This window comes from Podarcis tiliguerta (assembly GCF_965153285.1).
Source record: "Podarcis tiliguerta genome assembly, chromosome: 5".
NCBI classification, from domain to species: domain Eukaryota; kingdom Metazoa; phylum Chordata; class Lepidosauria; order Squamata; family Lacertidae; genus Podarcis; species Podarcis tiliguerta.
This window is the reverse complement of record NC_139538.1, coordinates 64,771,468-64,783,796: the sequence shown is the minus strand read 5'-3', so window position 1 is coordinate 64,783,796 and position 12,329 is coordinate 64,771,468. Positions and strand designations below refer to the sequence as shown.

Here is a 12,329-nt window from a genome sequence, read left to right as displayed (position 1 = left end):
CCTTCTTGTGGGTTTTCCCCAGACATTTGGTTGGCCACTGCGAAAACAGGATGCTGGACTAGATGGGCCATTAGCCTGATCTTCTTATGTTCTCACATTAGTATATCAATGAAAGAAGAACAAGCTGCCTGCTAATACAGTAGCAACATGGCCAGAGTTCAATTCTCCTTTGAAATGGAAGGTTATAGGAGGGTTATATGTTATAACCAACTAAAATGGTATTTTAAAAATAAAGAGTATTGGGGAAATCAATTCTTGGCAGGGTGAACATTAATATGTATTTAACTTTCACATTTTTTGAACTTTAACAGGAATGCAGAAATATTAAGGACATGGGCCAGTAAAGTCAATTCTTAAAGTATCACCTTGAGAAATGAGATAAGGAGTATTAAGCTGATCATAACAACAACAAATACAAACCATTAATTAATTATTTGGTAGTGGTAATTGCCCGAAGCAAATATAAGAAACTAAATTAAACTTCGGCAACTTTCTAAATTAATAACTCTCTGAACTAATAATTAAAAAGGTTGCTGCTTTGGCTCTGTTTTTATTCAACTGTAAAATACAAGATAAACATGCTATTAAACATAACAAAACCATAGAAAAGGATTTCACAGTTTTTGACATGCAGAATTATATGATTCCTCATAATCCCCTCCAGCCACTCATTTGTGCTTTCGACTTTACCTGTCATTCTTTCTTTCTTTTTTTAAAGGTATCTACACACACAAACATGGGAGGTTTCCCCCCAGCCCATAAATTGTATTGAAACTTTTCATCATAAAATAGAATAAAAAACAATCTAATCTAATAAATAAATAAAAACAAAACAAAATAACATCAAAAAATAAAGAGAGGAAGAGCAAAGGTAAATATTAATCCTTCTCTCACACTGAGGGGGGTGGAGCTCCCCCTAAATCACAGCACATCAGCATCCTTGACTAATTAACAACATGTATATTTTGACACTTTCAAGTCATACATCAAATGACATTTCCAGAATAATGGAGACTATGTCATATGTGATTAGTTAAAATATATGGTTGACATAAGCACAAATTTTAATTTAATTTGCAATCATTTAACATTAAAAGTATGATGGGATTCATCTCTAAGGCATCACAAACCAAAAATATTTTGAAGAGAGAAACATTTTGCACATACTCAGCCGCACCTACTTGTTTTTGCACTTACAGAAATAAATTGTAACATTTAATGCACATGTTTTCCAGGGCTACGGTTCCTCCATGCCAACTGGAAAGACATGTTGCCTTGCCAATCAGCTGAGAAAAAAAGGTGGCGTAATACCTGAACGGGGGAAGGAAAATGAAGGAATTGCCTATCCAGGGCAATGTTGCTTGGATTAGTGCTTTCCATACCATCTGCTGGAATACACTAGTGTACTTAAACATCCCTCACTAACAGGACCAGTGGTCAGGGATAATGGGAGTTGTAGTCCCAAAACATCTGGAGGACTGAGTTTGCCTATGCCTGATTTAAAAGCTATGATGACCCTAATTTCAGAAGGGGGCACGGATAGAACCTGTGAGTGGCTGCTCCATCTGGTGAGCTATCAGAACTGCAGCTTGGAACATCTTTGCGTCAAGCCCTGGCTTCGATTTCAGATCTCCATTCTCAGTCCAGGCACCAGTTAAATCTTGCAGCACGCTTATTTCAGAAATTCCATAGCTAGATAGATATTTTATGGGATGCAACAGTAAGCTGGTGGAGACAGTACTGCATCCAGTTTTCTTGTAGAATTAATGGTGCATGAGTAGTGCAAAGTTGAGGGAATGATTCAGGTTATATTATGGAGCTTCCTTTTACTCAGGCTCTTGGTTCATCTAGCTAAGTACTGTCCAGTCCATCTGGCAGAAACTCTGCAAAGTTCCAAAGTTTGTAGCTGAAACCCATTAATTAGAGGCAGCAGGGACTAGAGTTGGGAGCTCCCAAATTCTACCCGAGAGTAGAAAAACTGCACTTTTTTAAAATCATGGAAGTAGATCATCTGCGAGTCTCTTCCTCTGACATGACACCAGTCATGTGAATAGAGTAGCATTCATAGGTTGGCCAGCTGTAGTAACATTCTGGGCCAGTTCAGTACAATGCTATGTCTAAATGCCATCGATTCCAACAGCCTGATTGATAGATATGGGTCTGGCAAATGGCTCGATTCCAACAGCCTGATTGAAAGATATGGGTCTGGCAAATGGCTGGGAGCTGCTGGCAGAGTCTGAACAATCCTCAAAATTACAATATCAATAGCAGAGCTTTCCAAACTATGTGTCGTGACATGTTAGTGTGTCAGCTGCAGTGTGTAGGTGTGTCGTGTGAACTACAGTTACCAGCATTCTTTGGTGGAAGTCCACATGCTTTAAATGTGCTTTAAATGCATGGTGTGCGCACAGGAAACCAAATCTACCAAAATTCATTTTTCCTTCAGCCAGTGCGAAGCCACTATTCCTGTTTTATCTGATAGCAGAAGATGTAGTTACTTAACTGGATTTATAGAGATGGTACAGCAATCACATTAAAAATTTAGAAAGGTACTTTGAGCAAATGGCGAATTTGTAACTCTGAAAAGCCTGAGAACATGTAATGCAGCAATCAGCACATTTTTACTTGTTCCTGTTACTCAGAGGCGGTAATAAAAGAAAGAAACCTAGTCAAGCAATTATGCAGATGATGCGTTGAACAAGAGGACAAACATTCCAGTTTGATTTCATGATAAGGTATGACATGTGCGTTCCCAACATACGGACAACATATTTTTCTGCTATTAACAGCTCCACTTTTTCCTCATTCTTTAATCACTCCCTCTAATAGCAAACACAGGCATTAAATAAGGCTGGAAAAAGGGGGGAGTATCAACATTCCTTTTCCATTTGGAAAATGAAAATGAAAAACTGGGGTCAGGGATGGAATGCCCTGCTTTATCCCCTTAAATATCCTGGAGAAAGACATGGCTAAATATGCAGGAAAATGATTTTGAGGAGATATGGAAAGTTTTTGTAGAATTTGTACAAATCATCGCAAGAGGTGTTTGGGAGGTTGGATAGTTTCACTGGAACGGTCTCGGGGGTGGGGTGCACATTCTTAACTTATTTATTTATTATTATTACTTTGTCAAGGAGGAGGAGGCGGCAGACGAATCCTAAACATGAATACTCCTTCTGGCAGGAAACATACTGCAGTATTCAGTTGAAGGTCCCATCATTCAAATATAGAAACCAGTCAAAAGGGGGTACAATTAAGAAGCAACAATAGCATACACACTATGCCAAAATGGTGTGCTGAAATTTAAACTGCTTATAGATATCCCCTAAGCACTCAAAAAAACAATCTGCATTTCAGTGCACAATTGTCAATAAATAGGGGTGTGGGGAAATATGGCATGTCCACTTTTATTTTTATTTGCTCTTTGGCTAGTTGCCAGATATGCAAGATGATGATGATAATTTTTATTATTTATACCCCGCACATCTGGCTGGGTTTCCCCAGCCACTCTCATTCCTTCCTATTTTTCTTGCTATGTGCCTAATTTGATTCAACAATGGTTGTGCTGTGGCTCCACACCTCCTAAAAACTGCTGGTACCAAAACCGCTGATTTCAAGAGCTTGGCAACCTTCCTCCAGTGATGCAAACTGCGGTAGGGAAAGCAGATAAAACTGATTACAGTCAGAGACTTCAAATGTGAGTCTAAGGGAACTGTAAGTAGTTTTGAACTGGGTTTTTCAGATGTTTGGGGCTTTGGGCAGAAACAGTCAGGAGTTTTCTGAGTTTGTTGGGCTTGGATTCTGTCTTGGGAATCCACCAGTGTAAGCTGGCTGTTCCTTCTCTAGCATTCCTTCTCAACTTTAGACTTCTAACAACAAATATATTTTCACAAATTCACCAAACAACTCCAATGATCTTTTCTCCAAAGGACAATGCCCTGGCAAATGTTGCTCAAACTTCCTACTGCCTGGGATAATAATAGCTGAAGAATTCTATTATTTTAATATACCATCCTGCAGAGTCAACTAAATATCCTAAACGAAGAAACAATAAGTTACTTGGGGAAGACTGTGATACCATAATTCAGTTCACAGCAAAATGAAACACGGTTATAGACGTGGTGAAGGTGAAACCTCCTTCTCATGTGCAAAAAATGAAATGCAGCTCAACAGCTTTTGCTCTTAACATTGTGTATACATATTAATTAGACCAGTCTGCTTACCCACCTTGGGTGCAGCCACATTGCAGGCTGGCAATGCCTCCTCGCACTGAGACCTGATGAGGACTTTGGCATCTGAGGATTGCCCTGCTGGCATGGGACAGCTTAGAGCTCACCTTGCTGGCTGGTGTCTTGGATCCAAGCCTGCCTGCAAATTGGCCAATGACAAGCAGGCTTGGAGCCAGAGCTGTCCCAGGGGGAGGGCCTGATGGAGCAGGTAGGCTCCCTTCAGGTCCACTCCCAGGAGATTTAAGGCGGTTATGCATGGTCTCCCCAGCAAGCTCTCTGCAGCGCTACTAAACTGCAAATAGCCAACACTCCCACCCACCCACCTCCTTTCATGCTGTCTCAGACCTTGCTATGGTATTGGTGGTCGCCATGTTCAGGCCTGAGCAGAAATTTGTCTACTAGGCAAATTGGCTCCAGCCTGGTGTTTTTGCCCACCTCATACCAATCATCACAACTTTGGAATTTTAGGCATTGGGCAAACATTTGTCTTGGTTGGGGGAGGTTGTAGTTTCTGCCTGCCCTTCCCAAAATCTAGGGTATCCAGTTAAAGGGGTCTGGGAGGAGCTGCTTCTGTCTGTATGCCCAGGCGGGGGCTTGGACCTCAGCACTCCTCAAGGCAGAAACCCCCATGGGGGTCCCCCCCATTTGATGGACGTCACAGGAACCCCCATTGCCAGATTGACCCTTGACATCACTTCCGGCAGGTGGACTGGATGTAAATGGTTATCCAAAGCCTATGCCACACCTCTTTCATATGTTGTTAATAAAGTTGTGACCTGATCTGAGCCCATTCAAGCTGTGTTGTGTCCTTTATTTACTGTTCAACTGGAGAGGTGGGGGCTGGGGGTGGGAACTGCGTAGTCTGAGCAGGCAACCATAGAAGTTTCCTATTTGAGACACTGGAAAACAACAAAACAAGTCTTAATTGCATGGGGTTGGGCAAATCAATATTTGTTTCCCTCATGCTGCCCCAAGCATGTATACTTGGCTCAATATTTAATTCTCTTCTGCTTTTATATTTATCATATGCAGGTTTTTGAATCTTTTCATAAGGATTTAGCTGTGAATACCCACAGAACAACTCTAGTTGTTTTGGGCCACAAACTCATTCCAGCAACTGTTGAATATTTACTGCTAAATAGTGCCAACTTTATTACGGAGCTGGCTGCTCTTGAGACCACTGTCTGGAGAGTAGCATGGCCCACAAGATTACAGAATTTGGACATCCCTGATCAACAGGCAATTTGTGATGTGACAATGCACTGACTGCTGGGGTTAGGATTTTTGAAAGAGCCTTTAGGAAACAGCTATGGGCTGAAGTAGAAAATAAAAATAAAAATCTGCTTGGGGTGAATGACCTGAAATACAGATAAACTAGATTCTATAGTCACTCCTTTTTTACATACGCTCTTCAAAAAGCCTGAGGAAAAAATAATTTATCCAAAGAAATTGAACTGAGCCACAGTCAGTCCATAAAAATAAAGAAGTATTTGAAATCTAAACCATGACTGAAACCTATACTGCATAAATAAAATGTGTTTGGTATTATAACAATCACCAGATGTAAGTGCTCCGTGACCAAGAGAATATAAAACTGACAGGAATAAATGGTACTGAAAGTAGATGCAGCAAGTAGGTTTCTATAAAATTAGTCAGATCGTTTGGTAAAGTGATGTAAAGCTAGATAATGGTAGATGCTCCTTTTAATTTGAAAGGACATCAAAAGTTGTAACATCTACTCCAAAGGGATTTGCTATGAATTTGATTGTGGCTTTGGAAACAGCATCCTCAGCCTGAAGCTGGTGCAGGGTCAAGCCCAATCTGCCTGCCTCACCTCACTCTCCACCTCTGACACCATGATGCAGATACGGTGGTTGTTCTGCTGCTCTCCAGAGCCCCAGTGGTGGCAGTGGGGAGTTGGGATTGCTATGTTTGTTTGTGGAAGAAGAAGATAATTCATATTCAGAGGAACACTGTTTCTGTGTTTAGAGGGGGTGCATCTCTGAACACCCGTTGCTGGAGAAAAATCAATGCAAGCAGGCTGTCACCTTCATATCCTGCTTATTGGCTTCCAGCAATTATCTGTTGGGGAAGGTAGGACTGGCCTGAAAGTGGCTCACCATCTCTGAAGCCTTGTTCTCAGGCTGTAGAGATGGTAACTCAGTTTCTGCACATTTGAGAAGGCACTAAAGAAATTGCTGTGATTTTCAGGAGTGGAAGATGAGTGAGGAACTTACCATTACAGAATTCTGGGAGACTGGAGATGTTTCTATTTGTCGTTTACATGCTTATTTATTTATTTATTTTTAAAAATGGGTTTGCCTTTGTGGGAAAGTGGTGGCAGTGATCTGCCCCATCTGGGTCCATTTTTGCCTGCAAAGCATCTGAGGAAGAAATCTACATCACAGTGTAGTATCCTTCAGAGTGCATGGCGGGAGGAGGCATCGCCAAGCCCACCATCCTACTACTACTACTACTGTATGGAACAGGAGACAATCATGTTTTCCTCTATCTGTAAATGAAACCATGAATTTCTTCCTCAGATGCGCTGTGGTGACAATGCCCTGGAAATGGGGGTGATCATTGCCACCACTTGCCTATGCTGATAAAATCTATAAAAATCTATAAAAAGTGAAGGGGCGGGGAGAGAAGCCCCTGCTGGTGACTCATAGATTACAGTGTTTCTTAAATTTGGGTTTCCAGCTTCCGTTGGACCACAACCTCCTATCATCCCTAGCCATTGGCTCTGCTAGCTAGGGATGATGGGAGTTGTAGTCCAACAGCAGCTGGGGACCCAAGTTTGAGAAACACTGAATTACTTATAACAATAAGTCACTGATCAAAAAAGTGTTCCAGGCATGATAATGTTTTCATGCCATTGTGTTTTCTTGCCCTGCCCACACCCTCACGAATGTGCCAAAAATATTCTCAAAAGAATGTCCAGCACAGTCTTAGGGTGAAGATGGATGTTTCATCTGATCTAGCAAGGCTCTTCTGGTGTTTTTATTTACTTTTCAATTGTATATTTTGTTGTTACTTTGGACTTCAACACATATACTCATTTGGCTAGTGGATAAAATGGGAAATTGCTGCAAATACTTTACTGGCATATTTCCTTTAATCCTGTAAGCTATTCTCAGCATGGTATTTCACTTCATATCACCAGTATTCTGTCAGCACTAATGAGGCTCTCTTTAAAAAAACATAAAAAAGAACCAGAACAACAAATTCAGAGAATTGATGTTGGTAATACTCGGTAAATCCATTAGTGTTATATTATACCAGCTGCCCTAGACCAAGCTATTTTAAGTCCTAACCTGTCTGCTCATACATCTGTTGTTAACATAGAGTTGGTTTCAGATAACCTTTTCTTTTTCTTTTTCTTTTTTGGTGCCACAATATTTTTATCCTTCAATTCTGCCTTCAAGTGAAGGCAGAAATTGTAAATGCTTCTGGCAAGCTGATCTAACTCCCTTTTTTAATTTTGACAGGAAAAGACAAAGAGAGAAGGAACCGAGGAGAAAACACCAGAGAAGGAACTTGTGGACCAGCAGAATAGAGCAAGAACAAGCTAATGAATTAAAAACAGCAATGTAAGAAGGGGCAAGACAAGGTATGTATATTAAAAACACCCAAGGAGAGAGCAAAGAATGGGACAAATGGAGATTTGGCTACACTCAACAAAGGCATAGGCAAACTGAATTCTGGGAGCCCTGCAGCCCCAAATGCTCCTAGCTACCTTTGAGCTGCGGGCAGAGCCAAGACCCAATCTGCTGACCTTTCATTGCAGGTATAGGTAAATGGTAATTCTCCTAACAAAAACCTTCTTTATGCTTTCTGTTCAGATTTAACCATTTCATGGGATTATACAGGAGAGGCTCAAATGTGATTAAATACTCAAGTGTGAAAATTTTGCAAGCCTGGTTAAATTGGAATCCAAGGGATTTAGATTCTCTGTTACCTGTGATTAACTCTCTCTGGGGTTGCACTCAAGTTTTCAAATTCAGTGGTCTTGTGAGAGCAGATTTCATTCACTACAAAGCTACGGATAGTTCTGAGGGGCCACTCCCTTTGTTCCTAATCAGCCGCCACCTTCACGGAATTGAATAGAATTTAAGAATACAAGAGCAGCTCCTCTGGATTAGATCGAAAGCCTATTAAGTCCAGCAACCCGTTTCTTGTGGTGGTGGACAAGAAGATTCCTCTGAGAAACCCAGAGACAATTCTTAAAGAAAATAACCCTCTGCTGTTGTTGTAGCCCAGCAATTTGGGGGAAGAGCTGTGGCTTAATAAAGCATCTGCTTTACATGCAGAAAATCCAAGATATTCCCAAATTCGGGTGAGCTACTGCCAGTACATGTAGACAATACTGAGCCAGATAGACCAATGGGATGACTCAGTGTAAGGCAGCATCCTACGTATGAATGACATTCAGTGGCATAATACCTTTGAGCATGGTGATAACATATAGCCACTATGACTTGTGGTCATTGATGGACCTAAACATGTATTTGTCGAATCCTCCTTTTAAAGCCATCTAACTTTGTCATATTCTTGTGGCAGTGACCTTCATACACTAATCAGAGAATATTCATTTACATCAAGGGAGCTCTGACACCCACAATAAAATATGTAAGTTTGACATCATTGATTTTAAGGGACATAAGCAAGATGATGATGATGATTAATGGTTTCAGGACTACATCCTCTATATGCAACTTGAATAATGTGTGAGGGGGGAAAGCATTGACGTAAGCTATTAAAGGAGACTTCAAGCATGTACTTTATTTATTTATTTTTTACAAAGCCTAATAGGTTTTCCATAATCTACAACGAGTTTCTCCACTTAGCTTCATGTATATAATTAATTGAGTGTTGGAAATGGATACGCTGACTGCAAAATCAGATTCTCCAGGGTCACAATACAACTAAGTACATATTCCACTATAAATAGCATGAATGCAGTCACACTCAGCTGCACGACATTGTTGAAATCTCTGGTACGCAGTGGATTAACTTTGAGTCCCAGAAGTTTAGAGTTATATATGCACTCTCCTGCTACTTCAAGGACATTGTCAGTAGTAAAAGAAAAGCATATTAAGCTACTGTCATAAGAATCAAAAATAATTACCAAATGATTAAAGACTAATTTTGGATTAATTCTACCTATTTATTTTGATTATGATTAAGTTCCAATTGCAAAATGTTTGTACTGAATAGTTCAAATAAAATGTGAGTAATTATTTAGCGGCTTTCCTCAATGAATATCTGTCGAATGTGTCTAATTGGGTTCATTAATTTCCATCTTTCCCTATGGATTTATGCAGCATAATGGCTGGTTTATGTAACATGGAACCTTTCTTGTAAATGTGTCACAGAAGCTATTTAGTTCAAATTCCTAACAGCCCCCATCTGTTTATATCAGATACAGCCCCTGTGAAATTCCGGTGGGTCGTAAGTTAAATTAACATTGTATTTCCTTTGAAGGAGTGTTTTCTTACACTTCAATAAATAGAATACATTGTGAAATTAACTTCTTGCAGCTATTATGTATGTATGTATGTATGCATGCATGTATTTAACCCCCCCTTATACATTTATGGTCACGATAGAGCTCAAAAGTAACAAAATAATCTAGAACTTTTTGCCATACTCCATGTATTCTCTCAACATTACTATCTAATGTTTCACCCTCCATCCCTTTGAGTGTATTTCAATTTGAGGATTTCATTAAAAGGGTATGGGGATCATTTATAGATTGATTAAAGTGAAATAAGAGTGCATCCAACATATTGTAATTTAAATGAAAACTCTCATTTAGCAACCCAATAATTGCTTCATATTGATGTAGGAATTAAGATAAAGAAATGCTAATTATTCTGTGGGGTTTTTTTTAAAAAAAAAATTCACATCCCCAGGAAGCTTGTAACTGCTGAATTTTTCTGTTGTGAACTGCCCTGGGACCTTTGGATTAAGGGTAGTAAACAAATTTTAACAACACACACTGCACGATGCTTCCCTTGAGGATGGTCCGGAAACTGCACCATAGTCTTTGGCAAAACCGCTGTCATAGACCAGTAAAGCACAAAAAGTAAGGCTTGTTTAAGGCTGCTTGTTTCTTTGCCATACTATGTGAAGGTGTGGCTGTTTGAGTATCTGAATCTACAATGTGTACAGTGAGGTTTGGGTACCAATTCCTCATGTTTGGATAAGTGAATTTTTCATATAAAGAGCATTTGGCTAGCGGGACCTAAGTGTATACAGTATTGTCTTAAAAGTCATCCTGTGATCACTTGTATGATGAAGGGCAATACACACAACTTCAATAAGGATCAGTTTGAGATAATTGGTATCATAGGGTAAAAAATGGCACACTTACTCTCTGTCGATGACAAGACATGTTACGGCTTCAGCAGCGATAACATTGGCTGTCCGAACATCTTCCCTGAAAGGACAATAATATGCATTTTACACAATTTGCCAACAGTCTCTACAGTAAAGTAAACAAATGAGAATTATGTTTTAGTGATTTATTATATTTTAAACCATCACAATATAATGTCTTGTTTTGTTTTAAATCTTGCGGCTCTTTAGAAATGTTTCCAAAACAACATTATCATAAGAAGTCATTTTCTCAGCAGATAGGTTACTCAGTCATTTCTATGCCTTTTTACAAATTCATTTATCTTGATTATGGGTCTCTCTGACTTTGCGGTTCAATATGAGAGAAATGAGCAACTAATTCAGCACCAAGGGCCACGTAAGAAGCATGAATATTTAACTGAGTGTTATTATCATTATCTGCACGCCATTTTTAAAGATGCCAAAAAAGTTCTTCAGAAGATCACATCCCAAACTAGATGAGATTGCTGCAGAACTGCAGCTTTAAAAGCAGGCCTGTTCAGGATTAAAATCTATTTTATTTATTTATTTATTTAGACTATTTAAAGGCCACTTTTACAAGTTGAAATCACTCAATACCACATGCAAAATAGCAGGTAAAATACAATTCTTATGATAATAAAGTATAATACATTACAAAACTTCCCATAAACCCAATTACTAAAACCAGTGATAACAAATACACATTCAGCCCTAAGGCAAAACACAGCATTTTTTAAAGACCACTAAAGAACTAAAATGCAGCATCACAGAGAATCACACCTACACATGCCAGTGAAAATAATTAATTGGGTCTTCAAGGCTTTTCAGAGGAACCGAAATGCAGCAGCTTTGCTGGTAGTGAACTTCAAAGTCATGGGGCCACCACAGAGAAAGCCCTCACCTTTGTACCTGACAACAGGCAGTTGAGTTGCAATTTAAATAGTCAAATGTACTAAACCTCCCCTTCTGCTTGGGTTCCCCCCTACAGCTTTTAGTAGACCACCTTCTGGTACTGGACTGTCAGTTTGTGTGTGTGTGTGTGTGTGTGAGAGAGAGAGAGAGAGAGAGAGAGAGGGAGGGAGCGAGAGATGGGTTGCAGGGACAAAAGCAGTTGGCAGCGGCCCATTTACAGACCTCCAGTCTGCCACAGTCATGTAGTTTTGGGCCTTTATACCATCATTATTTTGAGCCATATAGCCCACAGCCAGGGATAATGGGAGTTTTAATCCAGTGAAATCTGAAGAGTCATAGGTCCCTCACCCCTCAATATATACATATTGCAAACTCAGGAGGCAATACATAAGGTGCTAAAACTTCAGCAGGGCCTCTGAGGGTGGGAGTCACAATGGCCCAATGAAGATTGAGCATGATCAGTGGCAATAGAATATACAGTGACTATTAAAGGAGGCGGGGGAACTGAATGGAACAGTCTTCTGGAAAAGAAAATGTCACACTACAACATTTCACTGTAGCTGCCACTTGTTATCCTCACATTTGGATTTTATATTGTACCTGCAACACCATCTCTGTAATGCTGTTTGAAGGCCATTTGCAATATTGCACTGATAGCTTATCAACACTTTCTGTAGAAGTACTGCTCAATCAAAAGGGGTTTTAGTACAAAAGAACTCTGTTCTCTTACTGATAAAAATGATACTTTTATATGATATACAAGTATACAAATTGACTCTCAACTTTATAAATCAAAATCTGATA

General features: G+C 39.7%; 1 protein-coding gene across 3 annotated transcripts in view; it reads right to left on the bottom strand.

Annotated features, from left to right (window-relative positions):
* PRKG1 (protein kinase cGMP-dependent 1) overlaps positions 1 to 12,329 on the bottom strand; it is a 653,626-nt gene that overhangs the window by 69,665 nt on the left and 571,632 nt on the right. For all 3 annotated transcript variants that reach the window (XM_083443672.1, XM_083443673.1, XM_083443674.1), the window contains one exon: positions 10,609 to 10,674. In XM_083443672.1, the coding sequence (XP_083299798.1) occupies positions 10,609 to 10,674 (66 nt within the window). The remainder of the gene's footprint in view (positions 1 to 10,608; positions 10,675 to 12,329) is intronic.